General features: G+C 44.1%; 1 protein-coding gene across 1 annotated transcript; it reads left to right on the forward strand.

Moving 5' to 3' along the window:
* Nucleotides 1-221: 221 nt before the first annotated feature.
* On the forward strand, nucleotides 222-13,753 carry LOC123732651 (NLR family CARD domain-containing protein 3-like; the record flags this gene model as incomplete). The annotated part of the gene is made up of 5 exons (XM_045711922.1): nucleotides 222-441; nucleotides 836-2,627; nucleotides 2,947-3,120; nucleotides 7,215-7,338; nucleotides 13,108-13,753. Coding segments are annotated over 5 exons (2,880 nt in total), but the record flags the coding sequence as incomplete, so codon positions are not given.
* Between the last annotated feature and the right edge of the window lie 707 nt (nucleotides 13,754-14,460).

Consider the following 14,460-nt stretch of genomic DNA (forward strand, 5'->3'; position numbering starts at 1 on the left):
ACCAACATGAGAGATCAGAGTCAGAGATTCTCAGTGGTCAGTCTTCCCAGAGTCATCAAACAGACCTGGACTCCATATTCAGTGTATGTGATCCTGTTATGTACTTTTGTTTTTGTTTACCTCAAGTAAAGTTGATCTGTCAATTATTCATTAATGTGTTAATGAGAAAGCATTTCTTCTCTTGCTTAACTTATTTACTTGATTTATTTTAGTTGCTTGAAGAGAAAATTATGACATTTGTGAAGAACGAGCTGAAGATGTTCAAGAGGATTCTTAGTCCAGAACTCCCAGAATGCTTTGAGAGTCAGAAGCAGGATGAGGAAGTGGTGGATGCTGAAGATGAGAAGCAGGAGAGCAGTGCCAGAGAGGGAGCTCTGAAGATCACACTGCACGTCCTGAGGAAAATGAACCAGAAGGAGCTCGCTGACACACTGGAGAAATGTAAGATCTGTCTGCCTCATGTTGAATGATGTTTTATAACATTTAAAAGCTGTGGCTAAAGTACAGCTAAAGTAGCTGTGTAACTCAATGATATTGTATCAGCCTTAACACAACACCTAGTGGCCTCATCAAGTAGCAGAAGGGATGTGTTGTGTTGATTAATTTAGAGAGAGAGAGACAGAGACAGAGAGAGACAACATTAATAATACCATCAATAACACCAATAATAATATAATCAGTCACACCAGTCTGGAATGCATTAAGAAAACATTTACACATTTATACAGTCAGTTAAGAGAATAAATTATTATTTAAAAACTTTAACAGTCCTTCAATACTGTAGACATTAAAACAGATGTAATATTAATATCCTCTGTGTTATTTCTAGATTCAGATGAGCTTGCTGTGATTTGCCAACGTGAACTCAAATCTAATCTAAAGAAGAAGTTTCAATGTGTATTTGAGGGAATCGCTAAACAAGGAAACCCAACACTTCTCAATAAGATCTACACAGAGCTCTACATCACAGAGGGTGGAACAGGACAGGTCAATAATGAACATGAGCTGAGACAGATTGAGACAACAACCAGGAAACAAGCAAGACCAGAGACTGCAATCAAATGTAACGACATCTTCAAACCCTTAACTGGACAAGACAAACGTATCAGAACTGTGCTGACAAAGGGAGTTGCTGGCATTGGAAAAACAGTCTCTGTGCAGAAGTTCATTCTGGACTGGGCTGAAGGAAAAGCAAATCAGGATGTTCAATTTGTGTTTTCATTCCCTTTTCGGGAGCTGAATTTGATGAAAGAGGACAAACACACTTTCATTGAACTTCTTAATCACTTCTCAATGGAAACCAAACAATCAAGAATCTCCATCTACAACAAGTACAAAGTTCTGTTCATCTTTGATGGTCTGGATGAGTGCCGACTGCCCCTAGACTTCCAGAAGAACGAGATCTGTTGTGACGTCACAGAGTCAACCTCAGTGGATGTTCTGCTGACAAATCTCATCAAGGGAAATCTGCTTTCCTCTGCTCTCCTCTGGATAACTACCCGACCTGCAGCAGCCAATAGGATCCCTTCAGAGTGTGTTGACCAGGTGACAGAGGTACGAGGGTTCAATGACCCACAGAAGGAGGAGTACTTCAGGAAGAGATTCAGCGATGAGGACCTGGCCAACAGAATCATCTCACACATAAAGACATCAAGGAGCCTCCACATCATGTGCCACATTCCAGTCTTCTGTTGGATTTCTGCAACAGTCCTTGAAAACCTGCTGAAACTTAAGAGAGAAGAGATGCCCAAGACTCTGACTGAGATGTACACACACCTTGTGGTGTTTCATACCAAACAGAAGAATGAAAAGTATCTTGGGAAAGAAGAGACAGGTCCACACTGGAATAAAGAGAGCATTCTGTCACTGGGAAAACTGGCTTTTCAACAGCTTGTGAATGGCAATCTGATTTTCTATGAAGAAGACCTGAAAGAGGCTGGCATTGATGTCAATGAAGCCTCGGTGTACTCAGGATTGTGCACACAGCTCTTTAAAGAGGAATTTTCGCTGTACCAGGACAAGGTGTACTGCTTCGTTCATCTGAGCATTCAGGAGTTTCTGGCTGCTGTATATGTGTTCCTCTCATTCATCAACAACAATGAGAATCTAATGGCCGAACCGCAATCAACGTCCAGGAACCTTTCTGCGCTGTTCAGAGACAAGTCTGAAGTTTCTTTCTACAAAAGTGCTGTGGATAAAGCCTTACACAGTGAGACGGGAAACCTGGACCTGTTCCTCCGCTTCCTTCTGGGACTCTCACTGAAGTCCAATCAGAAGCACTTACGAGGTCTACTGACAAAGACAAGAAGTAGCTCAAAGACCCATGAAAAAACAGTCAAGTACATCAAGGAGAAGATCAGGGAGAATCTCTCTCCAGAGAGGAGCATCAATCTGTTCCACTGTCTGAATGAACTGAATGACCATTCTCTAGTGGAGGAGATCCAAAGCTACCTGAGCTCAGGAAGTGTCTCAAAACCCAACCTGTCACCTGCACAGTGGTCAGCTCTGGTCTTTGTGTTGCTGACTTCAGAAAAGGAGCTGGATGTGTTTGACCTGAAGAAATACTCCAGATCAGAGAAAGGTCTTCTGAGCATGCTGCCAGTGGTCAAAGCCTCCAGAGCTGTTCTGTGAGTACATAAAATGACATATAAGAAGTATTCATCAGGAAGAAATATTCAGGTTAAAGAAAAATATGCATTATAATATGTGTATAATATTATATTGAAAACATTGAATAAATGCATTGATTTTCACATTAGTATAGTATAACAATATGACCATACAATTCTAGGAGACAGAAGAAGAATCTATATGTTGTTTGGGGAGAATTAACCAAATGCATCTGCCATTGTCCTTCTACACTAAATTAACAATGTGTTTGAAGTCATGATCTCTTTGTCTCCAAAGAATAGCAGTGTGGTTTTAATATGATTAGACTCTTTGCAGGCTGTCAGGCTGTGGAGTCACAGAGGAAGGCTGTGATTCTCTGGTCTCAGCTCTGAGGTCAAACCCCTCACACCTGAGAGAGCTGGACCTGAGTAACAATGACCTGAAGGATTCAGGAGTGAAGCTGCTCTCTGCTGTACTGGGGAATCCCCACTGTAAACTGGAGACTCTGAGGTCAGTATTATCAGATATGAAAGTACTTTATGCATGTAGTTCTCCCATTTGAAAAAGTCGTAATTATTCGGACATATTACTTATAGTGTATTAAAGTAGTCATAAGTTTAGCATGTTGTCCCATATTCCATGCCTGCTGTCACGTTTCTCTAAGACAGAACCCAGAAGCAGACCAGGACAAGGTGAGTAAAATGAAGGTGAGTATTTATTGGTAGTCTTGATGTGTAATTTGAGTGATCCAGGAGACGGAAGCGGAGGTGAGTTGATGAGAGTAGATGGGAGGATTCAATGACGTCACTGTATCCACCGACGGCCAGGCAAGGGAGTTGAATGTTCCGGGAGGATGACTGTAGACAGAGTAAACGGGGGGGAGTAACCAGTAACAAGAACAAAACAACAAGACTAGCTCAGGAAACATGAGGCTGTTCGTTGCTAACGATCCAGCAGGGAATGGATGTCAGCTCAGGGCTTATGAAGAGGTGATGATCAGGACCAGGTGTGCAGAAGGTTGATGAGATGCAGGTGTAGGGTAATCACTAGATCTCCCGCCTAACTTCGTCGCCTGGCAACCAGACAGGGTAATAATATCACTAGATCTCCCGCCTAACTTCGTCGCCTGGCAACCAGATAGGGTAATAATATCACTAGATCTCCCACCTAACTTCGTTGCCTAGCAACCAGATAGGTTTCTGAACGCAACCTTAGACTCCAAACAGAAAACAGTCAGCTCAGGCAGAAACAGACTCAGGAAGCGGGATTCCTGACACCTGCAGTGAGGCTTGTGATTCTACTAACAAAGATCAAACCCCCTCTGTTATTGGTAATGGTGAGAGGTTAGCATGTTTTGTTGTAGCCTCTGTTATTGGTAATGGTGAGAGGTTAGCATGTTTTGTTGTAGCCTCTGTTATTGGTAATGGTGAGAGGTTAGCATGTTTTGTTGTAGCCTCTGTTATTGGTAATGGTGAGAGGTTAGCATGTTTTGTTGTAGCCTCTGTTATTGGTAATGGTTAGAGGTTAGCATGTTTTGTTGTATCCTCTGTTATTGGTAATGGTGAGAGGTTAGCATGTTTTGTTGTAGCCTCTGTTATTGGTAATGGTGAGAGGTTAGCATGTTTTGTTGTAGCCTCTGTTATTGGTAATGGTGAGAGGTTAGCATGTTTTGTTGTAGCCTCTGTTATTGGTAATGGTGAGAGGTTAGCATGTTTTGTTGTAGCCTCTGTTATTGGTAATGGTGAGAGGTTAGCATGTTTTGTTGTAGCCTCTGTTATTGGTAATGGTGAGAGGTTAGCATGTTTTGTTGTAGCCTCTGTTATTGGTAATGGTGAGAGGTTAGCATGTTTTGTTGTAGTCTCTGTTATTGGTAATGGTGAGAGGTTAGCATGTTTTGTTGTATCCTCTGTTATTGGTAATGGTGAGAGGTTAGCATGTTTTGTTGTAGCCTCTGTTATTGGTAATGGTTAGAGGTTAGCATGTTTTGTTGTATCCTCTGTTATTGGTAATGGTGAGAGGTTAGCATGTTTTGTTGTAGCCTCTGTTATTGGTAATGGTGAGAGGTTAGCATGTTTTGTTGTAGCCTCTGTTATTGGTAATGGTGAGAGGTTAGCATGTTTTGTTGTAGCCTCTGTTATTGGTAGTGGTGAGAGGTTAGCATGTTTTGTTGTAGTCTCTGTTATTGGTAATGGTGAGAGGTTAGCATGTTTTGTTGTAGCCTCTGTTATTGGTAGTGGTGAGAGGTTAGCATGTTTTGTTGTAGTCTCTGTAATTGGTAATGGTGAGATGTTAGCTGTTTTGTTGTAGCCTCTGTTATTGGTAATGGTGAGAGGTTAGCATGTTTTGTTGTAGCCTCTGTTATTTGTAATGTGAGAGGTTAGCATGTTTTGTTGTAGCCTCTCTTATTGGTAATGGTGAGAGGTTAGTATGTTTTGTTGTAGCCTCTGTTATTGGTAATGGTGAGAGGTTAGCATGTTTTGTTGTATCCTCTGTTATTGCTAATGGTGAGAGGTTAGCATGTTTTGTTGTAGCCTCTGTTATTGGTAATGGTGAGAGGTTAGCATGTTTTGTTGTAGCCTCTGCTATTGGTAATGGTGAGAGGTTAGCATGTTTTGTTGTAGCCTCTGCTATTGGTAATGGTGAGAGGTTAGCATGTTTTGTTGTAGCCTCTGTTATTGGTAATGGTGAGAGGTTAGCATGTTTTGTTGTAGTCTCTGTTATTGGTAATGGTGAGAGGTTAGCATGTTTTGTTGTATCCTCTGTTATTGGTAATGGTGAGAGGTTAGCATGTTTTGTTGTAGCCTCTGTTATTGGTAATGGTGAGAGGTTAGCATGTTTTGTTTTAGCCTCTTAACTTTCTCACTCATTCAGATTCATGATTTATTCATGATTTTTCTTAATCATGGCATCATCAGAATTTAATTTTTAATCGTCAATCACATACAGTTGAAGTCGGAAGTGTACATACACTTAGGTTGGAGTCATTAAAACGTGTTTTTGAACCTCTCCACAAATTTCTTGTTAACAAACTATATAGTTTTGGAAAGTCGGTTAGGACATCTACTTTGTGCATGACACAAGTAATTTTTGAAACAATTGATTACAGACAGATTATTTCACTTATAATTCACTGTATCACAATTCCAGTGGGTCAGAAGTTTACATAGACTAAGTTGACTGTGCCTTTAAACAGCTTGGAAAATTCCAGAAAATTATGTCATGGCTTTAGAAGCATCTGATAGACTAATTGACATAATTTGGATGTATTTCAAGGCCTACCTTCAAACTCAGTGCCTCTTTGCTTGACATCATGGGAAAATGAAAACGAATCAGCCAAAATCTCAGAAAAAAAAATTGTAGACCTCCACAAGTCTGCTTCATCCTTGGGAGCAATTTCCAAACGCCTGAAGGTAATACGTTCAATCAATAGTATGCAAGTCTAAACACCATGGGACCACACAGCCATCATACCATCCCAACTGTGAAGCACGGCGGTGGCAGCATCATGTTGTGGGGGTGCTTTGATGCAGGAGGGACTGGCGCACTTCACAAAATAGATGGCATCATGAGGGAGGAAAATTGTGGAAATATTGAAGCAACATCTCGAGACATCAGTCAGGAAGTTAAAGCTTGGTCACAAATGGGTCTTCCAAATGGACAATGACCCCAAGCATACTTCCAAAGTTGTGGCAAAATGAATTAAGGACAACAAAGTCAAGGTATTGGAGTGGCCATCACAAAACCTTGACCTCAATCCTATAGAAAATTTGTGGGCAGAACTGAAAAAGCGTGTGCGAGCAAGAGGCCTACAAACCTGACTCAGTTACACCAGCTCTGTCAGGAGGAATGGGCCAAAATTCACCCAACTTGTTGTGGGAAGCTTGTGGAAGGCTACCTGAAACGTTTGACCCAAGTTAAACCATTTAAAGGCAATGCTACCAAATACTAATTGAGTGTATGTAAACTTCTGACCCACTGGGAATGTGATGAAAGAAATAAAAGCTGAAATTAATCATTTTCTCTACTATTATTCTGACATTTCACATTCTTAAAATAAAGTGGTGATCCTAACTGACCTAACACAGGGGATTTTTACTAGGATTAAATGTCAGGAATTGTAAAAATTGAGTTTAAATGCATTTGGCTAAGGTATATGTAAACTTCTGACTTCAACTGTATGTATTAAAATATCCTCAAATAAAAGGTGACATTATATACTGTCACCTCATATGAAACATTTGATGTGAAATCCAAAATGTTGGAGTTTAGAGCCACATTTAAAATGTTATCTTCACTGTCAAAATAGATATGTGTGGACTGTATACTCAATACAATCTAAATCTGATACCTCACTGTCTGTCTTTTGACTGATACTGCTTTTAAACTGGTCTGGTCAGTCTACTCAAATATTTGTATTATACATGTTTCTATCTGCAGGCAAAACTTTGATAATTTGTCATTTTTAATGATGATACATTCATTTACGAATAGATATGAAAGGTTTCCAGGACACTGATATCTGAATATGTTGAAAAATGATACTGCCACTATTTTCACCACCAAAGCATAGCAGTGTGATTTTAATATGATTTGACTCTTTGCAGGCTGTCAGGCTGTGGAGTCACAGAGGAAGGCTGTGATTCTCTGGTCTCAGCTCTGAGGTCAAACCCCTCACACCTGAGAGAGCTAGACCTGAGTAACAATGACCTGAAGGATTCAGGAGTGAAGCTGCTCTCTGCTGGACTGGGGAATCCCCACTGTAAACTGGAGACTCTGAGGTCAGTATTCCTGTAGGTGGTCAACAAGTGATAACTGTTCACCAGATCCACATGTGTTTACCAGACACACATAGTCCACACCATATGTGTTTGGACAGTGAAGCTTACAGTTTTACATTTGGTGCTATGCTCCAGCATTTTGGATTTGAGATAGAATGTTGGATATTAGGTGACAGTACAGAACGTCACCTTTTGTTTAAAGGTGTTCATACATATACAGTCGTGGCCACAAGTTTTGAGAATGACACAAATATTAATTTTCACAAAGTCTGCTGCTTCAGTGTCTTTAGATATTTTTGTCAGATGTTACTATGGAATACTGAAGTATAATTACAAGCATTTCATAAGTGTCAAAGGCTTTTATTGACAATCATATGAAGTTGAAGCAATGAGTCAATATTTGCAGTGCTGACCATTCTTTTCCAAGACCTCTGCAATCTGCCCTGGCATGCTGTCAATTAACTTCTGGGCCACATCCTGACTGATGGCAGCCCATTCTTGCATAATCAATGCTTGGAGTTTGTCGGAATTTGTGGGTTTTTGTTTGTCCACCTGCCTCTTGAGGATTGACCACAAGTTCTCAATGGGATTAAGGTCTGGGGAGTTTCCTGGCCATGGACCCAAAATATCGATGTTTTGTTCCCAGAGCCACTTAGTTATCACTTTTGCCTTATGGCAAGGTGCTCCATCATGCTGGAAAAGGCATTGTTCGTCACCAAACTGTTCCTGACTGGTTGGGAGAAGTTGCTCTCGGAGGATGTGTTGGTACCATTCTTTATTCATGGCTGTGTTCTTAGGCAAAATTGTGAGTGAGCCCACTCCCTTGGCTGAGAAGCAACCCCACACATGAATGGTCTCAGGATGCTTTACTGTTGGCATGACACAGGACTGATGGTAGCGCTCACCTTGCCTTCTCCGGACAAGCTTTTTCCGGATGCCCCAAACAATCGGAAAGGGGATTCATCAGAGAAAATGACTTTACCCCAGTCCTCAGCAATCCAATCCCTGTACCTTTTTCAGAATATCAGTCTGTCCCTGATGTTTTTCCTGGAGAGAAGTGGCTTCTTTGCTGCCCTTCTTGACACCAGGCCATCCTCCGAAAAACTCACACCTGCCTGCTGCCATTCCTGAGCAAGCTCTGTACTGGTGGTGCCCCGATCCCGCAGCTGAATCAACTTTAGGAGACGGTCCTGGCGTTTGCTGGACTTTCTTGGGCGCCCTGAAGCCTTCTTCACAACAATTGAACCGCTCTCCTTGAAGTTCTTGATGATCCAATAAATGGTTGATTTAGGTGCAATCTTACTGGCAGCAATATCCTTGCCTGTGAAGCCCTTTTTGTGCAAAGCAATGATGATGACACGTGTTTCCTTGCAGGTAACCATGGTTGACAGAGGGAGAACAATGATTCCAAGCACCACCCTCCTTTTGAAGCTTCCAGTCTGTTATTCGAACTCAATCAGCATGACAGAGTGATCTCCAGCCTCACACCTGTGTTACCGAGAGAATCACTGACATGATGTCAGCTGGTCCTTTTGTGGCAATGTTTTTGGGGGATTCAGTTCATTTGCATGGCAAAGAGAAACTTGGCAATTATTTGCAATTGATCTGATCACTCTTCATAACATTCTCGAGTATACGCAAATTGCCAGCATACAAACTGGGGCAGCAGACTTTGTGAAAATTAATATTTGTGTCATTCTCAAAACTTTTGGCCAAGACTGTATTTTTTACCGTTTTAGATATGAAAGCACTTTCGGCATCTAAACTCAGCAAAAAAAGAAACATCCCTTTTTCAGGACCCTGTCTTTCAAAGATAATTCGTAAAAATCAAAATAACTTCACAGATCTTTATTGAAAAGGGTTTAAGCACTGTTTCCCCATGCTTGTTCAATGAACCATAAACAATTAATGAACATGCACCTGTGGAATGGTCCTTAAGACACTAACAGCTTACAGACGGTAGGCAATGAAGGTCACAGTTATGATAACTTAGGACACTAAAGAGGCCTTTCTACTGACTCTGAAAAACACCCAAAGAAAGATGCCTAGAGTCCCTGCTCATCTGTGTGAACGTGCATTAGGCATGCTGCAAGGAGGCATGAGGACTGCAAATGTGGCCAGGGCAATAAATTGCAATGTCCGTACTATGAGACGCCTAAGACAGCGCTACAGGGAGACAGGACGGACAGCTGTTCGTCCTCACAGTGGCAGACCATGTGTAACAACACCTGCGCAGGATCGGTACATCTGAACATCACACCTGCGGGACAGGTACAGGATGGCAACAACTGCCCGAGTTACACCAGGAATGCACAATCCCTCCATCAGTGCTCAGACTGTCCTCAATAGGCTGAGAGAGGCTGGGCTGAGGGTTTGTAGGCCTGTTGTAAGGCAGGTCCTCACCAGACATCACCGGCAACAACGTCACCTATGGGCACAAACCCACCATCGCTGGACCAGACAGGACTGGCAAAAAGTGCTCTTCATTGACGAGTCGAGGTTTTGGCTCACCAGGGGTGATGGTCGGATTCGCGTTTATCGTCGCAGGAATGAGCGTTACACGGAGGCCTGTACTCTGGAGCGGGATCGATTTGGAGGTGGAGGGTCCGTCATGGTCTGGGGCAGTGTGTTACAGCATCACCGGACTGAGCTTGTTGTCATTGCAGGCAATCTCAACGATGTGCGTTACAGGGAAGACATCCTCCTCTCTCATGTGGTACCCTTCCTGCAGGCTCATCCTGACATGACCCTCCAGCATGACAATGCCACCAGCCATACAGCATGTTCTGTGCGTGATTTCCTGCAAGACAGGAATGTCAGTGTTCTGCCATGGCCAGCGAAGAGCCCGAAATCTCAGTCCCATTGAGCACATCTGGGACCTGTTGGATCGGAGGGTGAGGGCTAGGGCCATTCCCCCCCAGAAATGTCCAGGAACTTGCAGGTGCCTTGGTGGAAGAGTGGGGTAACATAATAAAAATATACTGCTTCTATTTTCACCACCAAAGCATAGCAGTGTGATTTTAATATGATTTGACTCTTTGCAGGCTGTCAGGCTGTGGAGTCACAGAGGAAGGCTGTGCTTCTCTGGTCTCAGCTCTGAGGTCAAACCCCTCACACCTGAGAGAGCTGGACCTGAGCTACAATCACCCAGGAGACTCAGGAGTCAGACTGCTCTCTGCTGGACTGGAGGATCCACACTGCAGACTGGAGAAACTCAAGTATGTAGAGGATTTATGTCAATGTTCATATCAGACATGTTTGACTTTTCAGGCTAGTTAAGACAAACATTCTGACCACCACTTGGACAAAGTTATATGTGTGTGTGTGTGTGTGTGTGTGTGTGTGTGTGTCGTGTGTGTGTGTCCAGTGTGTGTGTCCAGTGTGTCCGTGTCCTGTGTGTGTCCGTGTCCTGTGTGTCCGTGTCCTGTGTGTGTGTGTCCTGTGTGTCTTTCACACTGAACACACACACACACACACACACACACACACACACTGGACTCTCACACACACTGGACTCTCACACACACTGGACACACACACACACACACATAGGACACACACACAGGACACACACACACACTCACACACACACATTCACAGGACACACACACACATTCACAGGACACACACACACACACACACACACACACACACACACACTCACAGGACACACACACACACACTCACAGGACACACACACACACTCACAGGACACTCACAGGACACACACACTCACAGGACACACACACACACACACACACACACAGGACACACACACACACACACAGGACACACACACAGGACACACAGGACACACACAGGACACACACACAGGACACACAGGACACACACACACACTCTCACAGGACACACACACACACACACTCACAGGACACACACACACTCACAGGACACACACACACTCACAGGACACACACACACTCACAGGACACACACACACTCACAGGACACACACACACACACTCACAGGACACACACACACTCACAGGACATACACACACACACACACACTCACAGGACACACACACACACTCTCACAGGACACACACACACACACTCTCACAGGACACACACACACACACACTCACAGGACACACACACACACACTCACAGGACACACACACACACACTCACAGGACACACACACACACTCACAGGACACACACACACACACACGCACTCACAGGACACACACACACACGCACTCACAGGACACACACACACACGCACTCACAGGACACACACACACACGCACTCACAGGACACACACACACACACACTCACAGGACACACACACACACACACACTCACAGGACACACACACACACACACACTCACAGGACACACACACACACACACACACACTCACAGAACACACACTCACAGAACACACAGGACACACACACACACACTCACAGGACACACACACACACACACACACACTCACAGGACACACACACACACACACACACTCACAGGACACACACACACACACACACACTCACAGGACACACACACACACACACTCACAGGACACACACACACACTGGACACACACACTCACACACACACACACACACACTGGACACACACACACTGGACTCACACACACACACTGGACTCACACACACACACTGGACACAAACACTGAAAATGCTCTTACCAACGCTTGACCAGTGCGTGTTTGTGTCCAGTGTGTGTGTGTGTGTGTGTGTCCAGTGTGTGTGTGTGTGTCCAGTGTGTGTGTGTGTGTCCAGTGTGTGTGTGTGTGTCCAGTGTGTGTGTGTGTGTGTGAGTCCAGTGTGTGTGTGTGTGTGTGAGTCCAGTGTGTGTGTGTGTGTGTGAGTCCAGTGTGTGTGTGTGTGTGTGAGTCCAGTGTGTGTGTGTGTGTGTGAGTCCAGTGTGTGTGTGTGTGTGTGAGTCCAGTGTGTGTGTGTGTGAGTCCAGTGTGTGTGTGTGTGTGAGTCCATGTGTGTGTGTGTGTGTGTGTGAGTCCAGTGTGTGTGTGTGTGAGTCCAGTGTGTGTGTGTGTGAGTCCAGTGTGTGTGTGTGTGTGAGTCCAGTGTGTGTGTGTGTGTGAGTCCAGTGTGTGTGTGTGTGTGTGTCCAGTGTGTGTGTGAGTCCAGTGTGTGTGTGAGTCCAGTGTGTGTGTGAGTCCAGTGTGTGTGTGTGTGTGTGTGTGTGTGTGTGTGTGTGTGTGTTCAGGTGTATCCCTCAATGACTGTCTGTTCTTCTGCTTACCGCTACAGTGTGGAACATGGTGGAGAGAACAGAATGAAACCTGGACTTAGAAAATGTGAGTGTTGACTGCTGTGAAGAATATGACTAAGAATAAGTCTTAATTCAAGTTAAGTCAAAGACCACCATCATTACTGACTTGGTCATATTAAATATCATCTGTAGTTCTACAGAAGCACAAATCAGGGACACCAACGTTTACAAAGAGTTGATATGACTGTGTGTGTGTGTGTGTGTGTGTGTGTGTGTGTGTGTGTAATTAATGTGAATAAGTGTGTTTTATATTACCATAGAGTATAACATGTGATCATTCAACAAGTCTCAAGTCACCTTAACTTCTCCTTTTGATACCTAGAAACATCTACATTAAATGAATTAGTGAAAAGTGAGTTAACATTCTAATGTGAATGATGATGATTTCTAATATTGTGTCTGGTTTCATCCATCAGATGTCTGTGATCTCACACTGGACCTAAACACAGTAAACAGACTCCTCTCTCTGTCTGAGGAGAACAGAAAGGTGACATGGAGGAGAGAGGAGCAGCCGTATCCTGATCACCCAGAGAGATTTGAGGACATTAAACAGGTGCTGTGTAGAGAGGGTCTGACTGGGCGCTGTTACTGGGAGGTAGAGTGGAGTGGTGGGATAATGGGGGCTGGTATAGGAGTGACATATAAAGGAATCAGCAGGAGAGGAGGGGTTGAGGACTGTTGTCTTGGATACAATGACAAGTCCTGGAGTCTGTTCTGCTCTGACAACAGTTACTCTGCCTGTCACAATAATAACTCCACTACCATAGACGTCCCCTCCTCCAGCTGGTATAATAATAACTCCACTACCATAGACGTCCCCTCCTCCAGATCCCACAGAGTAGGAGTGTATCTGGACTGGCCAGCCGGCACTCTGTCCTTCTATAGAGCCTCCTCTGACACACTGACCCACCTGATCACATTCACCTCCACATTCACTGAGCCCCTCTGTCCAGGATTTAGGGTTTATAATGTTGGCGACTCAGTGTCCCTGAAATAATAACTGGACACACACACACACACACACACACACACACACACACACACACACACACACACACACACACACACACACACATACACACACTAGACACACACACAAACTGGACACACGCACACACTGGACACAGACACACACACACACTGGACACACTGGACACACACACACACTGGACACACACACACACACCAACACACTGGACACACACACACACACTGGACACACACACACACACTGAACATACACACACTCAACACACACACACACTGGACACACACACACACTGGATATACACACACTCAACACACACACACACTGGAAACAAATTGGACACACACACAATGGACACAAAATGCACACACACTCACAGACATTCTGGACACACACACACACTGGACACAAACTGGACACACACATAAACATACACTCAACACACACACACTCAACACACACACACACACACACTGAACACACACAAACTAAACACACACACACACACACTGGACACACACACACACACACACACTGGACACACACACTGGACACACACACAAACACTGGGCACATACTCACACACACTGAACACACACACAAACACTGGGCACATACTCACACACACTGGACACACACACACACACACACACACACACTCTGGACATGCACACACACACTTGACACAGACACTGGACACACACACACACACTGGACACACACACACACTGGACACACACACACACACCAACACACTGGACACACACACACACACGCACACACTGGACACAC

The sequence above is a fragment of the Salmo salar genome, unplaced genomic scaffold (assembly GCF_905237065.1).
Source record: "Salmo salar unplaced genomic scaffold, Ssal_v3.1, whole genome shotgun sequence".
NCBI lineage: Eukaryota > Metazoa > Chordata > Actinopteri > Salmoniformes > Salmonidae > Salmo > Salmo salar.